Consider the following 14,173-nt stretch of genomic DNA (forward strand, 5'->3'; position numbering starts at 1 on the left):
ACTTGTAGCGCGTCGTTGTCAACTCGTGGTCACTGCCATTTTTAAACATTTATGCTTTTCAGGGTCCGCCCGATTATTCATCAGAATTCATGAAAAATATATTTTTGCTTACATGTTCTTTTTTTAATCTAACAAATAAAATATGTCATTCTGTTATTGTGACTGTATTGTCTTTTTCTGGTTTAATAAGTCAATTTCCATACACTTTATTACTTAAAGTTACTGAATGATAATTTTGTTACTGAGTAATAATAATTAAACTTCTCGTTTCTTCAGACATTTTCCTGGTAATAACCATCGTTTCTGGTGACTTGTATTTTAATATTTTAGTGAGACGATGAAATTTGAAAAAACATATTTGTACTTTTTTTTTTTTTGGAACCGTAACAGCTGTTCATATTTACATTCATTCACATGAGCCACATAAGAAAACAGGTGGAATTTGACATAGTGATTTTATCATAAATTATGCAAGAAAGGGAATGAAGAGACCAAAGAAAAATCACTGAACCTTGGGGGGATTTGACAATTTTTCATTTCTGTAAATAAATCCTCTGAATGACAGTATTTATACTTAGAAGTTGAGGGTTATGTTTATGTAATCAAACAAAAAAATGAATCGATTTTCCTAACGAGTTGTCGCGAGGGAGCCAATCCCACCTCTCTTCGAGCAGGAGACGGCGAACTAATCGCCAGTTAATTGCGGGTTACATAAGCGAACAACCATTCACACTCACGATGACACGTAGGGACAACCTAGAGTGTAACCTACCATGCATGTTATTGGAATGTGGGAGAAAACCGGAGTACCCGGAGAAAACACACACTGACAGGGGGAGACATACGAAACTCCACACAGGAAGGCCGGAGCCCGGAATCGAACCATGGCATGGACCTCTCTGTACTGTGAGGCGATGTGCTAACCAGTTTTCACCGTACCGCCCAACGACCGACCCTCCCAGCGAATTTATGGTGATAGGCTCTTCGCATTTTTTTCCAGGGTTTCAATAATATATCTAATCATGGAGAGAAAATTGTATGACACATTTTGAGCCAAAATCCACTTTAAATACCCATCCAGCATTTCCTAAAAGGTTATTGTTATATTCCAGTTATATTACAGTTTTTTTAGAATTTTAGAATGAATTTGGTCATTCTCAAAAAGCAATATATATCTATATTTTTTTAATCTCTTCACGACCTAATCCTTTTGTGTAAAACCATAACACATGACCGTGATTCCGATAAATACCGCGTACGGGACACTAGAAAAACTACATTTCCCATGTAAAAGTTTATTATGATGTATCATAGGGGTTGTAGTTTTTAGACTGGCTGAGCCGAGAGTTCAAGTGTGCGCCATAACATCATTTCCCATGAGGCCTCGCGCGGGTTTAAACCCGGAAGTGTGCAAGATTACTATTGACATGGTTGTTTTCATGCCAATCTCAGAGAGGAAAAAAAGTTACGTTGCTGCGAGCTCCTCCAATCTAACGAGTTCGTCTTGAAACATTTTAAAGACTTTTAAGAGCTTTAACACAACATTTCAGGCGAGGGGAAACAAAGCCAAGGTCGAGGTAAAGTTTCGCGCTCAACTTAAATTGCTACGATGTTGTGAGTTGTGCAAAATTCGCGTTGCGATTTACTGCTTGAAAACGGCTATTACACGTTAGCCTTTTGAGTGTCGTCTGCGTGTATAATTATCACAGTGCTAGAGAAAGAAGTGCTTGATCAAACTTGTCGATTATCAACGTTTTCTTGAGACGTCGGCTGTGCTTTGATAGCTTATGCGCTCAAATAGAGCGAAAACACGTAAAATGCGCTTTATTGAGGGAAAGCGCAGAAATGTACATGCAACTAGTTACTTTTGTGGTTGTGTGCGTGTGCCATGGACGTCACGAACGACAAAGTTTTGGAACGATCCATAATGTGATATTGAATACATTGCAACCAACACACTCAGTGTACAGAAATGTTGGCACGTTACCTCCGACGACCACACCCTTTTGGTGTGTTCACTTTTTTTTTTTTTTTTTTGAGGGGGGGGGGTATGGATACCTATTTGAGCATTTATTCCATATACTTGATATTCAATTGAAGGTCTATGTACTAGTATGCTCATTTTCCTCAATCGTAAGACAGTGCAGCGCACTAATACAGTCACTCTTTGTTACTAGTAATTAATAAAACTATAAGTGCCCATTTTGGCCTACTGGTACACAAAGTGCTGTGCAGCACTAGTAACACTACTCAGACCTACTAGTAGGTATGTGCCAGGCACTAGTAGCTTTTGAACCCACTAGTAGTACCAAATGGCACATTATTAGTTGTGATACAGTAGTGCAACTAAGGCAGTAGTGGTAAGAAAAAAAAAAGATAAATTACAGTTCGAATAAAACATAGTTGTTCTACCAGTGTGCACTTGTAATCCTATTAGTGCACTGAATTGTCTTAACTAGTGATGACAAGGAGCACACGAGCACGACTGTAATTGCTTTCCATAAAACCATTCAGTAGGTCCAAGTAATCGTCCACTCTTTGTCCTAGCGAGTAGGTCAACTTTGACATGTCACTAGTGAGGCAAATCTGCTTGACTTGACATACGTGTGCTACTAGTACTAGTACTGATATTCTAATATTTTACTGTTTAACATCCAGTGCCTCACTAGAAGTACTATCAGCGCAAAGACGTCAAATAGGTTACGGTTATGCCTCACTAGTTACATGCAGTTGACTGACTAGTATGCCAAAGTTATTTTGTTGCGCAGAAATGACATGCAGTGGTGAAACAATGTTAGCGAGATACATTTGTCCTACTGGTGTGCTGAATCGTCTTACTTGTTAGGAAGAGAGTGCACTAGTATATGGACCTGTATGCTTAATCATCTGTCAAAGCGAGAAAGCGCTCATATTCCTCCTGGTGGGAGCTGACTTGTTCCTCCGCAGAAGAGCCAACAACAAAGGAGCTCCTTGAAGGCCGTCGAGTTCACAGCGCGCCGCTTAGCCGGAAGCCAAACAGTGTGACACCCATCGGAGCATGCACGTTTACTAATTAATACAGAGCCACACATTGTAACCCTGTGTGGAAGTTGGCGTCACTGAGTGAGTGTAAATTCCATAACTAATTATATCTTGTCCAGAAGGCTTCCTAATGTTCGCCTTTTTATGGCGTCTGCTCCAGCCACTTTCAGGTTTATAAACAGGGAGCAAGGGACTAGTTTGTCGTTGACGTGCCCTGAACTTTGCCCTAGTAGCAACATGAATCTCATACAATATTGCCAATTGTAATGAACTTGTGACTTTATTCACAATTAGTCACACGAAATCCATTATCTATACACCGATATAAAATCAGCTATGAAACAATTAATCAAATAATTCAATTACAAAAAAAAGTTTAAGCAAAATCTCCTAGCAGTGATCTTTTTGCCACGTGGATTAATCTTAATGCTGACTCCCACGTCACTCACCAAACTAGGCTCCATCTTTTCAAGCCACACACATTCAAAGTCACGGATCGTAGCATGGAACGTGAGGATAGTGACCCAAAGTGGGCAAAAATAATACCTGTAACTCACATGACAATATATAATGACTAAAATAACTTGGCAACAATAAAAATATGAATTGCAGCAAAAACATTTGACAGTTTTGCAATACTTGTAATCCCTTGAGAATTTCTTAAACTTTACAATTGAGAGAAAAATTGGCAAACATTGTCAGTTTTTATTTTAGACTTAATTTTTTTTTTTTTAGAATATTTATTACACTTTATTGTATTTGTCTATTGTTGTAATGTGTTTTTGCAGGTTTTAAAAGGCTTAATATCATCTGAATGACTCATGATGATGTGGTTGTTCCCACAGGCAGCAGCAATGGGGAGCCAACCAGGCCCAGTTCAGATCGTGACAGTGTGCAAGGAGGATCACTCCTTCACGCTGGACGAGGAAGCACTCGCACGTGTCCTCTTGGCTGCGGGCGTGCGAGACAAGCACGTGGTGGTCCTGTCGGTGGCTGGCGCCTTCAGGAAGGGCAAGAGCTTTCTGCTGGACTTCATGTTAAGATACATGTACAGAAAAGTGAGTGACGGCAGAGCTCGCGGCATCCAAGATTTTTCCATTGAGAACCGTCGACGGGAAATGCTCAAAATAGGCCCGGGGGCCACTTTGATATTTGTCACTTTTTGTTGATTCAATGTGCTACAACCAGTCTGCTGTAGGTCAACAATAGTTAAAGTCCCTGTGAAGTGGAATTTGTATGACAAACAAAAAATATCAGCGAATGCTAAAAAGGAGTCTTCAAAATCGTGAAAAATCAACCGTTCTCTCCGTTGAATGCACTGAAACCATGTCCCACCTCTCAAGTGTCAATCAAATCTCACTGCTGCCATTTGAAAAAATGGATGCTACTTGGTATAGCATCGTTTGTATGCCTACACATAATCAAATGTTTGCCCCATGGAAATATATTCGCTTGACAGCACAGATGGATGGAATGTTTCCCACCGGGTCGGCACAGGGCTTTGCCACGCTGCCACAACGAGGCGCTCTAAAACTGCCACACCAAGGCGAAGCCGTTGTCCACCATGGTGGCTGTCACGTCCGATTTCTGACATCAGATTAGCTAAATAATAATCCAAGAGTGGAATGAGGGTTCCTTCTGGTCTTGCACTGTTTTTTAATTTTGCTCCAATTTTTAGTTACCTTTTATTTTCAACACATTTTAATATAATCATTATTTAAGGGTTTTTTTTTTTTTTTAACATGGGTCCATACGCGACTGTATTTTTTGGTTGGTCCTGATCGTGGTAGTGTTTATTTTTCAGGTGGTGCTAGGTGTCAAACGTTTGCGAACCACTGATTTCTATCCATTCTACCGTGTCTTCCAAAAGTCAGAATGCCCCCCATGTTTTGGTAAATACTTGGGTTTTTTTCTTGGGAGCGCACGGAAGAAATGTTACTTTGCTACAAAGTACATTCGTCGGTGCACAACTTGTATGAGAGTCGAAGCCATTCATGTCTTATCATGAAACCACGAAACAAAAGTGAGTACACCCCATGGTGAAATTGTCCAAAGTGGGTCCAATTAGACCTTTCCCCTTCACCGTGTCATATGACTCGTTAGTGCTGCAAAGTCTCAGGCGTGCATAGGAAGCAAATGTGTTCTCTTCTAATCTATTCTATGGATCTAGCTCTCTCTTACTTTAAAAGTACATGGAAATACAGTCAAAAATGAAAACAATCGATAGCATAAATTGCATACTTGAATAACAAGGAGCAAAAGGCAAGGTTGAATATAACATAGACATAGTCACACGCAGTTGCCCCTCCCTGTTGCAACATGTGAACTGACCAGTTTTGTGAAATGAAATTATTTCGGATGGCAGGGTGGAGCGCAGCCACTAGCTGATTTGTATTGTTTTAGTAGCTTTGCTGGCTTTACTGCTACCTGCGTGCCTCTCAACCCATTTTTGTATGTCTCCCTCCAATGTCAACAAATCAAAGATGAGCCAATCAAGTGGTGACACTTCGCCCCGAGTAGTTTGACCTCACCCCTTTCTCGCTTGTCATGTATAACCGCAGGGCGACGAAAAGTGGCTGGGTCACGATGACGAGCCTCTGACGGGATTCTCTTGGCGAGGCGGCTCAGAACCGGAGACGACCGGCATCCAGATCTGGAGCGAGGTCTTCCCCATCCAGAAGAGTGACGGAAGCGAGGTGATCACAGTGGGGCGGACATCTTAAGCCTCACAGGACACTTGCCAAAATATTCAGTCTACCTGCGCAACACAATGAGATGCATAGCAGGAGATGTATGAACACTTCAGCCTCCATTTTGTCACCATATTCAGACGCGAAAGGGACAAAATGTTAGGAATTGGCTCCCAGTTTGTCACTAGACACCTGCATAACACTGTCAACCCCCGATTGATGGTGGATAGGAGCTACTAGTGCCACTTTGGCCTACTAGTATGCAATTAAACCTTAACAATAAACTAGTGTGTTGCACTACTAACACTACTATACCCAACTAGTAGGCATGTGTCACACACTATTAGCCTTCTTATCAAGGATGTTGAATAAATGCTGAAATAGCATTATGTTACTTAAATATTTGTCCTGACTAATAGGACAACTACAATGGATATAAAAAAGTCTACACACCCCTGTTCAAATGGCTAGTTTGAAGAACATTTTTCATCATGACTGTGACCTTTAGTCTGTGCAGCACAATTAGGCAAGCAGCCCTTGTGAGCATAAGCGATTTGGATCATGGATGGATGGATGAAAATGAAATATTTTCACATGGGAAGTAAAATCAAACAAGTGATAAGTATTGCAGTGAGAATGGTTGCACAGGATTAAACCAATCAAATTCAAACGCCTGTTCACTGGAAGTCAGCACACATCTGTTGCTATTTAAAGTGCCTCTGATTAACGCCAAATAAAGTTCTGATGTTGTAGTCGGCTTTTTTCCCCCTGATAATTCTTTATAGCAGAAACCCGAAGGGTTTATGAGTCCGAATTAGACAACTTTATTTATCCCACATCAGGGCAATATATTTGGAGCTTCCCAGTGTACATTGATACCCGTATTTAGTCCATGAATGAATGAATGCTGTATATCAACTCATGCTAAATTTGATTGCTATTTGGAACCTTTCATAATTCCCTCCATTTCTCTGTTTTATGAATGGCAACAGGTGTATACACAGGTTAAATATGTATTTTCTGCCATTTGGTGCAAGACCATTTATGTTGCTCTGCCTGCCACGAAACATCCCTGGTATAGTTGTTGAGCAAAGATACATTAATTGCAGCAAATAAATATTTGCCGGAGAAATGAAGTGATACCCATGGATTGTCAACTTTCTCCGTGTGTTTTCTGCATGTGCTCCCGCAGGTGGCAGTAGTGCTGATGGACACTCAGGGAGCCTTTGATAACCAGTCCACAGTGAAAGACTGCGCCACGATTTTCGCCCTCAGCACCATGACCAGCTCCGTTCAGGTGATTGTACAGAAAAAATCAGTGCTTCCTGACGTTTTTGAGCCAGGGCACACACAAAACTCACACAAAGTTGACATTTCAGGATGAACCTGAAGTGCATTTCCACCTTTACAGGTCAACCAAATTTGACCTTCTTTCAACTCTTGAATGCCAGCTGTTCAGTATTTCAGTAGTTTTTGCACAGCCTTGTCCAACATGGAGCAGAAATCCAAGATGCAGCAAAGGCCTGACTCGAAAAATCTCTCAACCCACCACCAAACAAAAATGTGCAAGAAGTGGAAACACAGGTTAATTATGTCTCTTCTGCCACCTAGTGGAAGTGAAAGAGCATTGACGTGTTCTCACTGCCACAAGACTGTTGCTGGCATCGGTGGATGAACTAAAATAGATTATTTGTTGTCGATAAATAATAATTTTTCTGACCAATGAAGGGAAACTGGATTATTTTCCATAGTACACCTGATGATCTCTCACGTCACACTGAGTTTGGAATTACTGGCATATATCACATGCAATATATTCTAAAAATTCCAAGTCTGTATAACACTGGGGTTGTTTCTTGTTTGTAGATCTACAATCTGTCCCAGAACATTCAAGAAGATGACCTGCAACAGCTACAAGTACGTTTACAACCTGCACTCACACACGTGTTGCTGCTTTGGACATTTCCACAATTTTTTTTTTTTTTTTTGGTAGTCCAAAAACATGTAAGCATGTATTTTAGTGTTAAGCAAATATTTACTGCCACTGTGATTGTGTCAGAAAAGGTAAATGGTGAACTATATTACACTATCCAACTCACGAACTAATTTGGGTCACCAAAGAGGCCTTTTATTTCAAGTTTCAATGTGCAATGCAACTATGATGCAAACATATTATGCGTATCAACATTATTACATACCACATACCAAGATGTAACATGAAATCTTTTGTGACTACTTATTTAGATTAGATATTCAAATAAAATTGAGCTCATCAGTGCTTTTTTTGTTTCTGCTGTAGTATTTGTATGAATATTAATGTGTGACAATTGCTCCTCTTGCTCCCGTCTGCCTGGCCATCTATCCATCCGCAGCTTTTCACCGAGTACGGCCGCCTGGCCTTGGATGAAATCTTCCTGAAGCCCTTCCAGGTATGGCAACCGATACATTTTGTGACACTTTTTATTTTTATGCATTTGATTCAAAATTCCTTTTTCCCTATTACAGTCCTTGATGTTCCTCATCCGCGACTGGAGCTTCCCCTACGAGTACACATACGGCTTTAAAGGCGGCAATGAATTCCTGGATAAGCGCCTACAGGTAACACAATGCAGAATCAAATGCGAGCAAGCTTTGGATCCACTGGGAGATGAACTTCCCTGCTTTGTTTTCGAAGGTCAAGGAGGCTCAGCACGAGGAGCTGCAAACGGTGAGGGAGCACATCCACTCCTGCTTCACCAACATTTCCTGCTTCCTGCTGCCGCACCCTGGCTTGAAAGTTGCCACCAGCCCTACTTTTGAGGGACAACTTAGTGGTGAGAAATTCTTTTTGTCCTCAAAAAGTATTTTACACTGGACAGAATCGCGGAATACATTCACCCACACAAATTCAACACATTTAAACTTATTAAAACACATATGCATTTGATAAAAAGAACATGCCAACAGTGGTGGTGTGGTGGTGGCAGTGTGATGGTCTGTGGCTGCTTGGCTACCTCAGGACCAGGACAACTTGCTGTGATTGACACAAAATTCTGCTGTCTACAAGTAAACACTGACCATCAGTTTGCACCCTCAAACTCTTGGATCATGCAGCAGGACAACGATCTGAAACACACATGCAAGTCCACCCCTGGAAGGCAAAAAAAAAAAACCAAAACAAAATTAAGGTTTTGAAGTGGCCATGTTAAAGTCCGGATTTGAATCCAATCGAGATGCTGTGGTGTGACCTTAAACAGGCAGTTCATGCTCGAAGTTGAAGCAATTCTATGAAAAAGAGTGGGCCGACATTCCTCCACATGGATGTGAAAGACTCATCACCAATTATCTCAAACTCTCGATTTCAGTTATTATTGCCAATGGTGGCACCACTCATTATTAGGTTCAGGGGGCAATTTTTCACATCGGAACAGGTAGGTTTGGATTTTTGTTTGTGTGTCTAAATAAATTAAATGGGCATTTAGAAACTGCAGTTTGTGCTTCCTTGGGTTAGCACTATGTGATATTAAAATTGGTTTGATGAACTCAATCAACTCTCGTGTGATAAATATGCAAAGAACTTAGAAATCAGGAAGAGGGCAAATACTTTTTCACCGCACTGTAGCATCACTTTCAGTAGACATAAATAAGACTCGCTCGTGCAGTTTTCCAAATGAGAGGTAAAGCGTGCTTGCTTCATGTTGGTTTCTCACTCCCAGTTGAAGTTTAATGTAAAACCGAACATGTGGCGCTACAAAGATGGACGGCTATGCAGGAGGGTTGCACTGCACGCGCTCCTGGACTGTGAGTTACCAAGTAATTCTGTTGGTCTTGTCAGCGGTGGCACCAGAGTTCAAAGAGCAGCTGAAGATTTTGATCCCGAATCTCCTGCATCCTGATAACCTGGCCGAGAAGGAGATCAATGGAAACAAAGTCACCTGCAGAGGCTTGCTGGAGTACTTCAAGGTAACAGCTTCCCAGTCTGCGGTGTGATCCTGTGTGTCCTTCGCCGTTTTCCTCTCTTATTCTCTTTCCATGTTCACTCCTGAACTTTAAAAGCAGCTCGTCTCATGTCGAAACTCTGATCTTTTTTTTTTTTTTTTTTTTGTCAGGCTTACATCTAGATTTACCAAGGAGAGGATTTGCCCCAGCCTAAGAGTATGCTCATGGTAAGTGCGGAAAGATGATGAAAAAGTGTTTGTTGTCACATCTGGCTCATTTTGAGACGTCCGTGTGTCCCGCCAGGCGACAGCGGAGGCCAACAACCTGGCAGCCGTGGCAGCGAGCAAAGATCAGTATTACAGGAACATGGAGAAGGTCTGTCCCAACTCTGTTGTTTAAACTTATTGATATTGGGCGTGGGGCACATTATTTACAATGAGATGACATCTGCTAATTTCACCGTAATCCTCCTCCTTCAAAATCCTCCTTTTGTCTCTCAGATGTGTGGTGGGGACCTGCCCTACGTGTCTCCTGAGTCATTGGAAGAGAAACACCAGTTCTACTTCAAGGAGGCTCTCTACTCCTTCTCCTCCACCAAGAAGATGGGCGGCCAGGAGTTTTGCGACCGCTACCAAGAGCAACTGGAGAAGGAGCTGGAGGAGATGTGGGAGTCGTTCAGCAAGCATAATGAGGTCAGTGACGTCATATGTGAGAGTTAATACGTGGATCAAGGCTTCGCGTTGGCGTGGTTGCTTCAGAATGCCTAATTGTTGGCAGCAAGTGCACGCATGTCACAGAGAGAAATGCAAAAGAGTGATTTTAATTTTCTTTTTTCAACAGTTCAATTTTTTCAAGGTTGTACACGTGCTCTTCATTGTGTGTCGTCGCATTTTGAAGACTTTTTTTTTCACCGCACAGTGTACTTTGTGGCCTGTCAGGATATGTTGCGAGCAGTGATAGATGAACAAATATTCATTTTTTGTATTAAATTGATAATCATTTTCAGCCCAATTAAATTAAATCAAATTATATTGTTGTTATAGACATTGCATCAAAGTCTGTCTAAATCATTTTGCTTCAAGTATTTATTTGTGTGTGTATAATCTCTCTCTCTCTCTCTCTCTCTCTCTCTCTCTCTCTCTCTCTCTCTCTCCCTCTCTCTCTCTATATATATATATTGAGTTCCCTGTGGATTCTTTATATAGATTCTGACATGCTTTCAGGTCTGTCTAAATCGGAATTTTTTATTTTTCTTTTGAAAGTCAAAGAATCTGTTCAGCGCCTTCCGAACTCCGGCCGTGCTGTTCGTGCTGGTGTGCCTCCTGTACGTGCTGTCAGGCGTGCTGCTCTTCGTGGGCCTGTCCACCTTGGCCCTGGTGTGCGACTGCGTGCTGGGCCTGGTTATGATGTCCATGCTGACGTGGACCTTCATCCGCTACTCGGGCCGCTACCGGGACGTGGGCGGAGCCATCGACCAGGCGGCAGGCGCTGTGCTGGAGCAGGTCAGATGACGTTTGTCTGGTGATAAAAACGGGGGTTTCTGTTGAAGTCAATTTTCATGCCATCACCTGACTAAAGCAACCACATTTCATGAACACAGGGGGACTTTGATTTACCAGTGCCCAATTTGAATTTTTCAAGGTGCACGCTATCACTCGGTGGATTTCTTTGCTTTATTTTGTGTGCATAATGGGAGTTTAAAAAAACTTTTGAATAGTTCAAGCCTTAAAATAACCCTCTCATGGGCTATATGTTTTCAAAGTGAAATTTACTGAAACATATTGCGCACATAAATTGTGTAATCCGTGAGAGGTGAACCGCAATCTCGAGGTGGATCGCCCCTTTCCATGTAACGTTAGTGTGGAATTGCGCTTTGTAGCCAAAGGTTGTTTTTAGGTCGCCTCCAAATTGCCCGGTCACAGGAGAGTGAGCAGAGCAGCAAAGTCTTTGATGCTCTTCATCACAAGCCTTCATGTTTGCGCAGCCTATATTCGGTCATTTCATGCCTTCTGACGCTTGGGCAAACTAATGCGCCGTTATCACAAATAAACAGTGCTCTCATATTCTGAGAATCAGATTACTGTATTTGTAGAAAGCGCCATTTCCCAACCTTTCTCATATGAATGGACGCCCCTAAAAAAAACTAGGGAATGATTTCTTTCTCTGCGTCGTGAATGAAGGCTGTTGGAGTTGAAACAAACACGAGCGAAAGAATGAAAAGCCAAGCCGCGTTGAGCTGGAAAGCAACCTGGCCTCGGGTGACCGGGGTTTAATCAGAGTTCAGCTTCTGCGACTGACGTGATTTGCGGGCAGCTAAATTCATCTCTCTGTTTTGAATATTCGTCACACAGCTGCATGCAAAGTTTGTATTCCCTCAGGACATGGCAAGCAAGCACCATCAAAGCACAAGGGCATCATCAAACCGAGGTTCAGACATTCAACATTGTGAGAAAGTGCAAAAGCCTGACCGAGTAAAATGTTCCCTTTACTTACCAGGATATCAAATGAATTAATCGACACTCATTTCAATTTTGCCCAAAATCAAAATGTTTACCTTGAGAGTCGTAATCGAAAGGACTCTAAATTTGAACCAGGTTCCAAAATCTGTATCTTGACGGGTTATTTGTATGAACAGACCCCTGCATATTGACGTTAATAAAATAATTTCACAATTTTCACCAATATAGGTTTTATTCCAATGCCTCATAGTGAGCAACGTGTACAATTTTAAACTCTTGGTTTAGGCGCCATATTCTTTCCTGGCTCGATGGCAAAATCAACAAAATTGGTTCCACATTGAAAAACGTCCAACTAAAGTCCAGGCACTGGTCAGTGAAGTTATGAAAAGAACTGTTGTCTTGTCTGTTGACAGGCCACGGTGGTGCTGAACAAATCGAGAGGGCAGAGCCTCCCTAACGTGAAGAAATCCAGTTAGAGGACCTGCGAGGCTTTTGATCATCTCAACGCCACGCAAAGTTGCGCACGGCACAGACCCGCATTCAGCACAAAAGCCTTATCATTGCATCCACCCCCCAGTCCCTTCATCCTGACCAACCCTTTCTCTGGGAGAAGCATGCAAACATGCAACGAAGCACAAGAAAAGAAATATTCCCAAAAGCCAGCATCTGTCTTACCTGCATTTGAACTTGTCATGTTCAAATCGGCAATGACAAAAGCTGCCTGCTTTGAAAGCATCTCACGTTCTGTTGATCCTGCCGCGTTTACAAAAAGTTTATCAGGACAAAACACTTTTCAACCGTCACGGGATTCTTTTTGCAAAATTTAGTCAGCCACCTTATTAAGAAGGCCGGCTTTTGGAGCTTTTACTGTAAATGCATATTTTAGCAGCTCACTTTTTTTTTTTTTTACCCCCTTTTACATTGTGCCTTGAAAGCATTCCAGTCTCGTTGGAGATATCACATTCCTGTTCATGTTCAGTCATCCACTTTCACTGAAGGAGGAAATTGTTACAGTATGCACTTTGTCATGCTAAGCAGCACCAAATGAGCCAACAGTACACAGCAAACACCTGCTATTCGCCAAAATAGGCCAGTAATTGAGCCCCTCCCCCACACCTATACACAAAAAACAAAAAAAATGTTTAGAATTGCCTATAGATGCCACAGGATTGCAGTAAAACACTACTTTTGTCTTAAAAGACCTCAACTCACTTCAGCACATTTTCTTGGCATCAGGATTGTGGCAAACAACTATTTGTGTCTGAATTAAGATCCTCAATTCACTTCATCATAGTCCCTTGGCAGCAAGATGACAAAACACAATTATTAACTAAATAAAACTCTTGAGCTCAGTTTAACATAGTTCTATGGCCCCAAGATGGTGGCAAAGCACTACATTTTTCCAAGTGAAGCTGAGCATCAACTCCTTTCAACATAGTTCTTGACAACAAGAGGCAAATTAATACTTAATTAGCAAATTGGTGTATTTTGAAATGCCAAACCATGAACACACGGGGGTATTTCAACTGTCTTTAAAAAAAAAAATCATACATTCCAAATTCTCTGATGACCATTCGCTCCATGTTACGCAAAATATTTTGATACAGAAAAATATTTTAGATTCTTTTTTTTTATAATAGGAAGCGCTTTCTGCGATGTTTACAACTCAAACTGTTCTATTGATTGACGAACATCGACTAATTTAAAGATACAGTGACTAGATAGCCAAAGACTTAGCTTCGCTTTTGCAGCCTCTTTGAATTAGCCCCTTTGTTGCTATAAGGAATATACTGTATGTAAAAGACTGTTTTGTTCACAAGATTTTTTTATGCAGCATATTCAAAATGGCAGTAAAATTATTAATGTTTAAGTGATGTAGGATGATGACAGAAATGTATGTGATTGCGCTGCAGATGGACGTAATGGAGATTTGCATTTTGGTGAAAAAGCAAATAAACAATTGGATCATTCAACATTTGATTTTGTTGTTAACGCCTTTGTTTCAAAACAGTCGACAAGCAAAAAAATCCCAGCAAATTTTTGTGACGTTTATTGATAACTCCATGGAGTCTGACACCCTTCAAG

General features: G+C 41.3%; 1 protein-coding gene across 1 annotated transcript; it reads left to right on the forward strand.

Moving 5' to 3' along the window:
• Nucleotides 1-1,401: 1,401 nt before the first annotated feature.
• On the forward strand, nt 1,402-14,068 carry LOC109516544 (atlastin-3-like). The gene is given in 14 exon segments (XM_019871187.1): nt 1,402-1,577; nt 3,867-4,079; nt 5,583-5,717; nt 6,904-7,008; nt 7,578-7,628; nt 8,084-8,140; nt 8,217-8,309; nt 8,386-8,524; nt 9,526-9,653; nt 9,800-9,856; nt 9,933-10,004; nt 10,130-10,321; nt 10,892-11,131; nt 12,502-14,068. Coding segments are annotated over 13 exon segments (1,536 nt in total). The 5' UTR covers nt 1,402-1,577; nt 3,867-3,875; the 3' UTR covers nt 12,565-14,068.
• The last annotated feature ends 105 nt before the right edge of the window (nt 14,069-14,173 follow it).

This window comes from Hippocampus comes, unplaced genomic scaffold (genome assembly GCF_001891065.2).
Source record: "Hippocampus comes isolate QL1 unplaced genomic scaffold, H_comes_QL1_v1.1 scaffold83, whole genome shotgun sequence".
NCBI classification, from domain to species: Eukaryota; Metazoa; Chordata; class Actinopteri; order Syngnathiformes; family Syngnathidae; genus Hippocampus; species Hippocampus comes.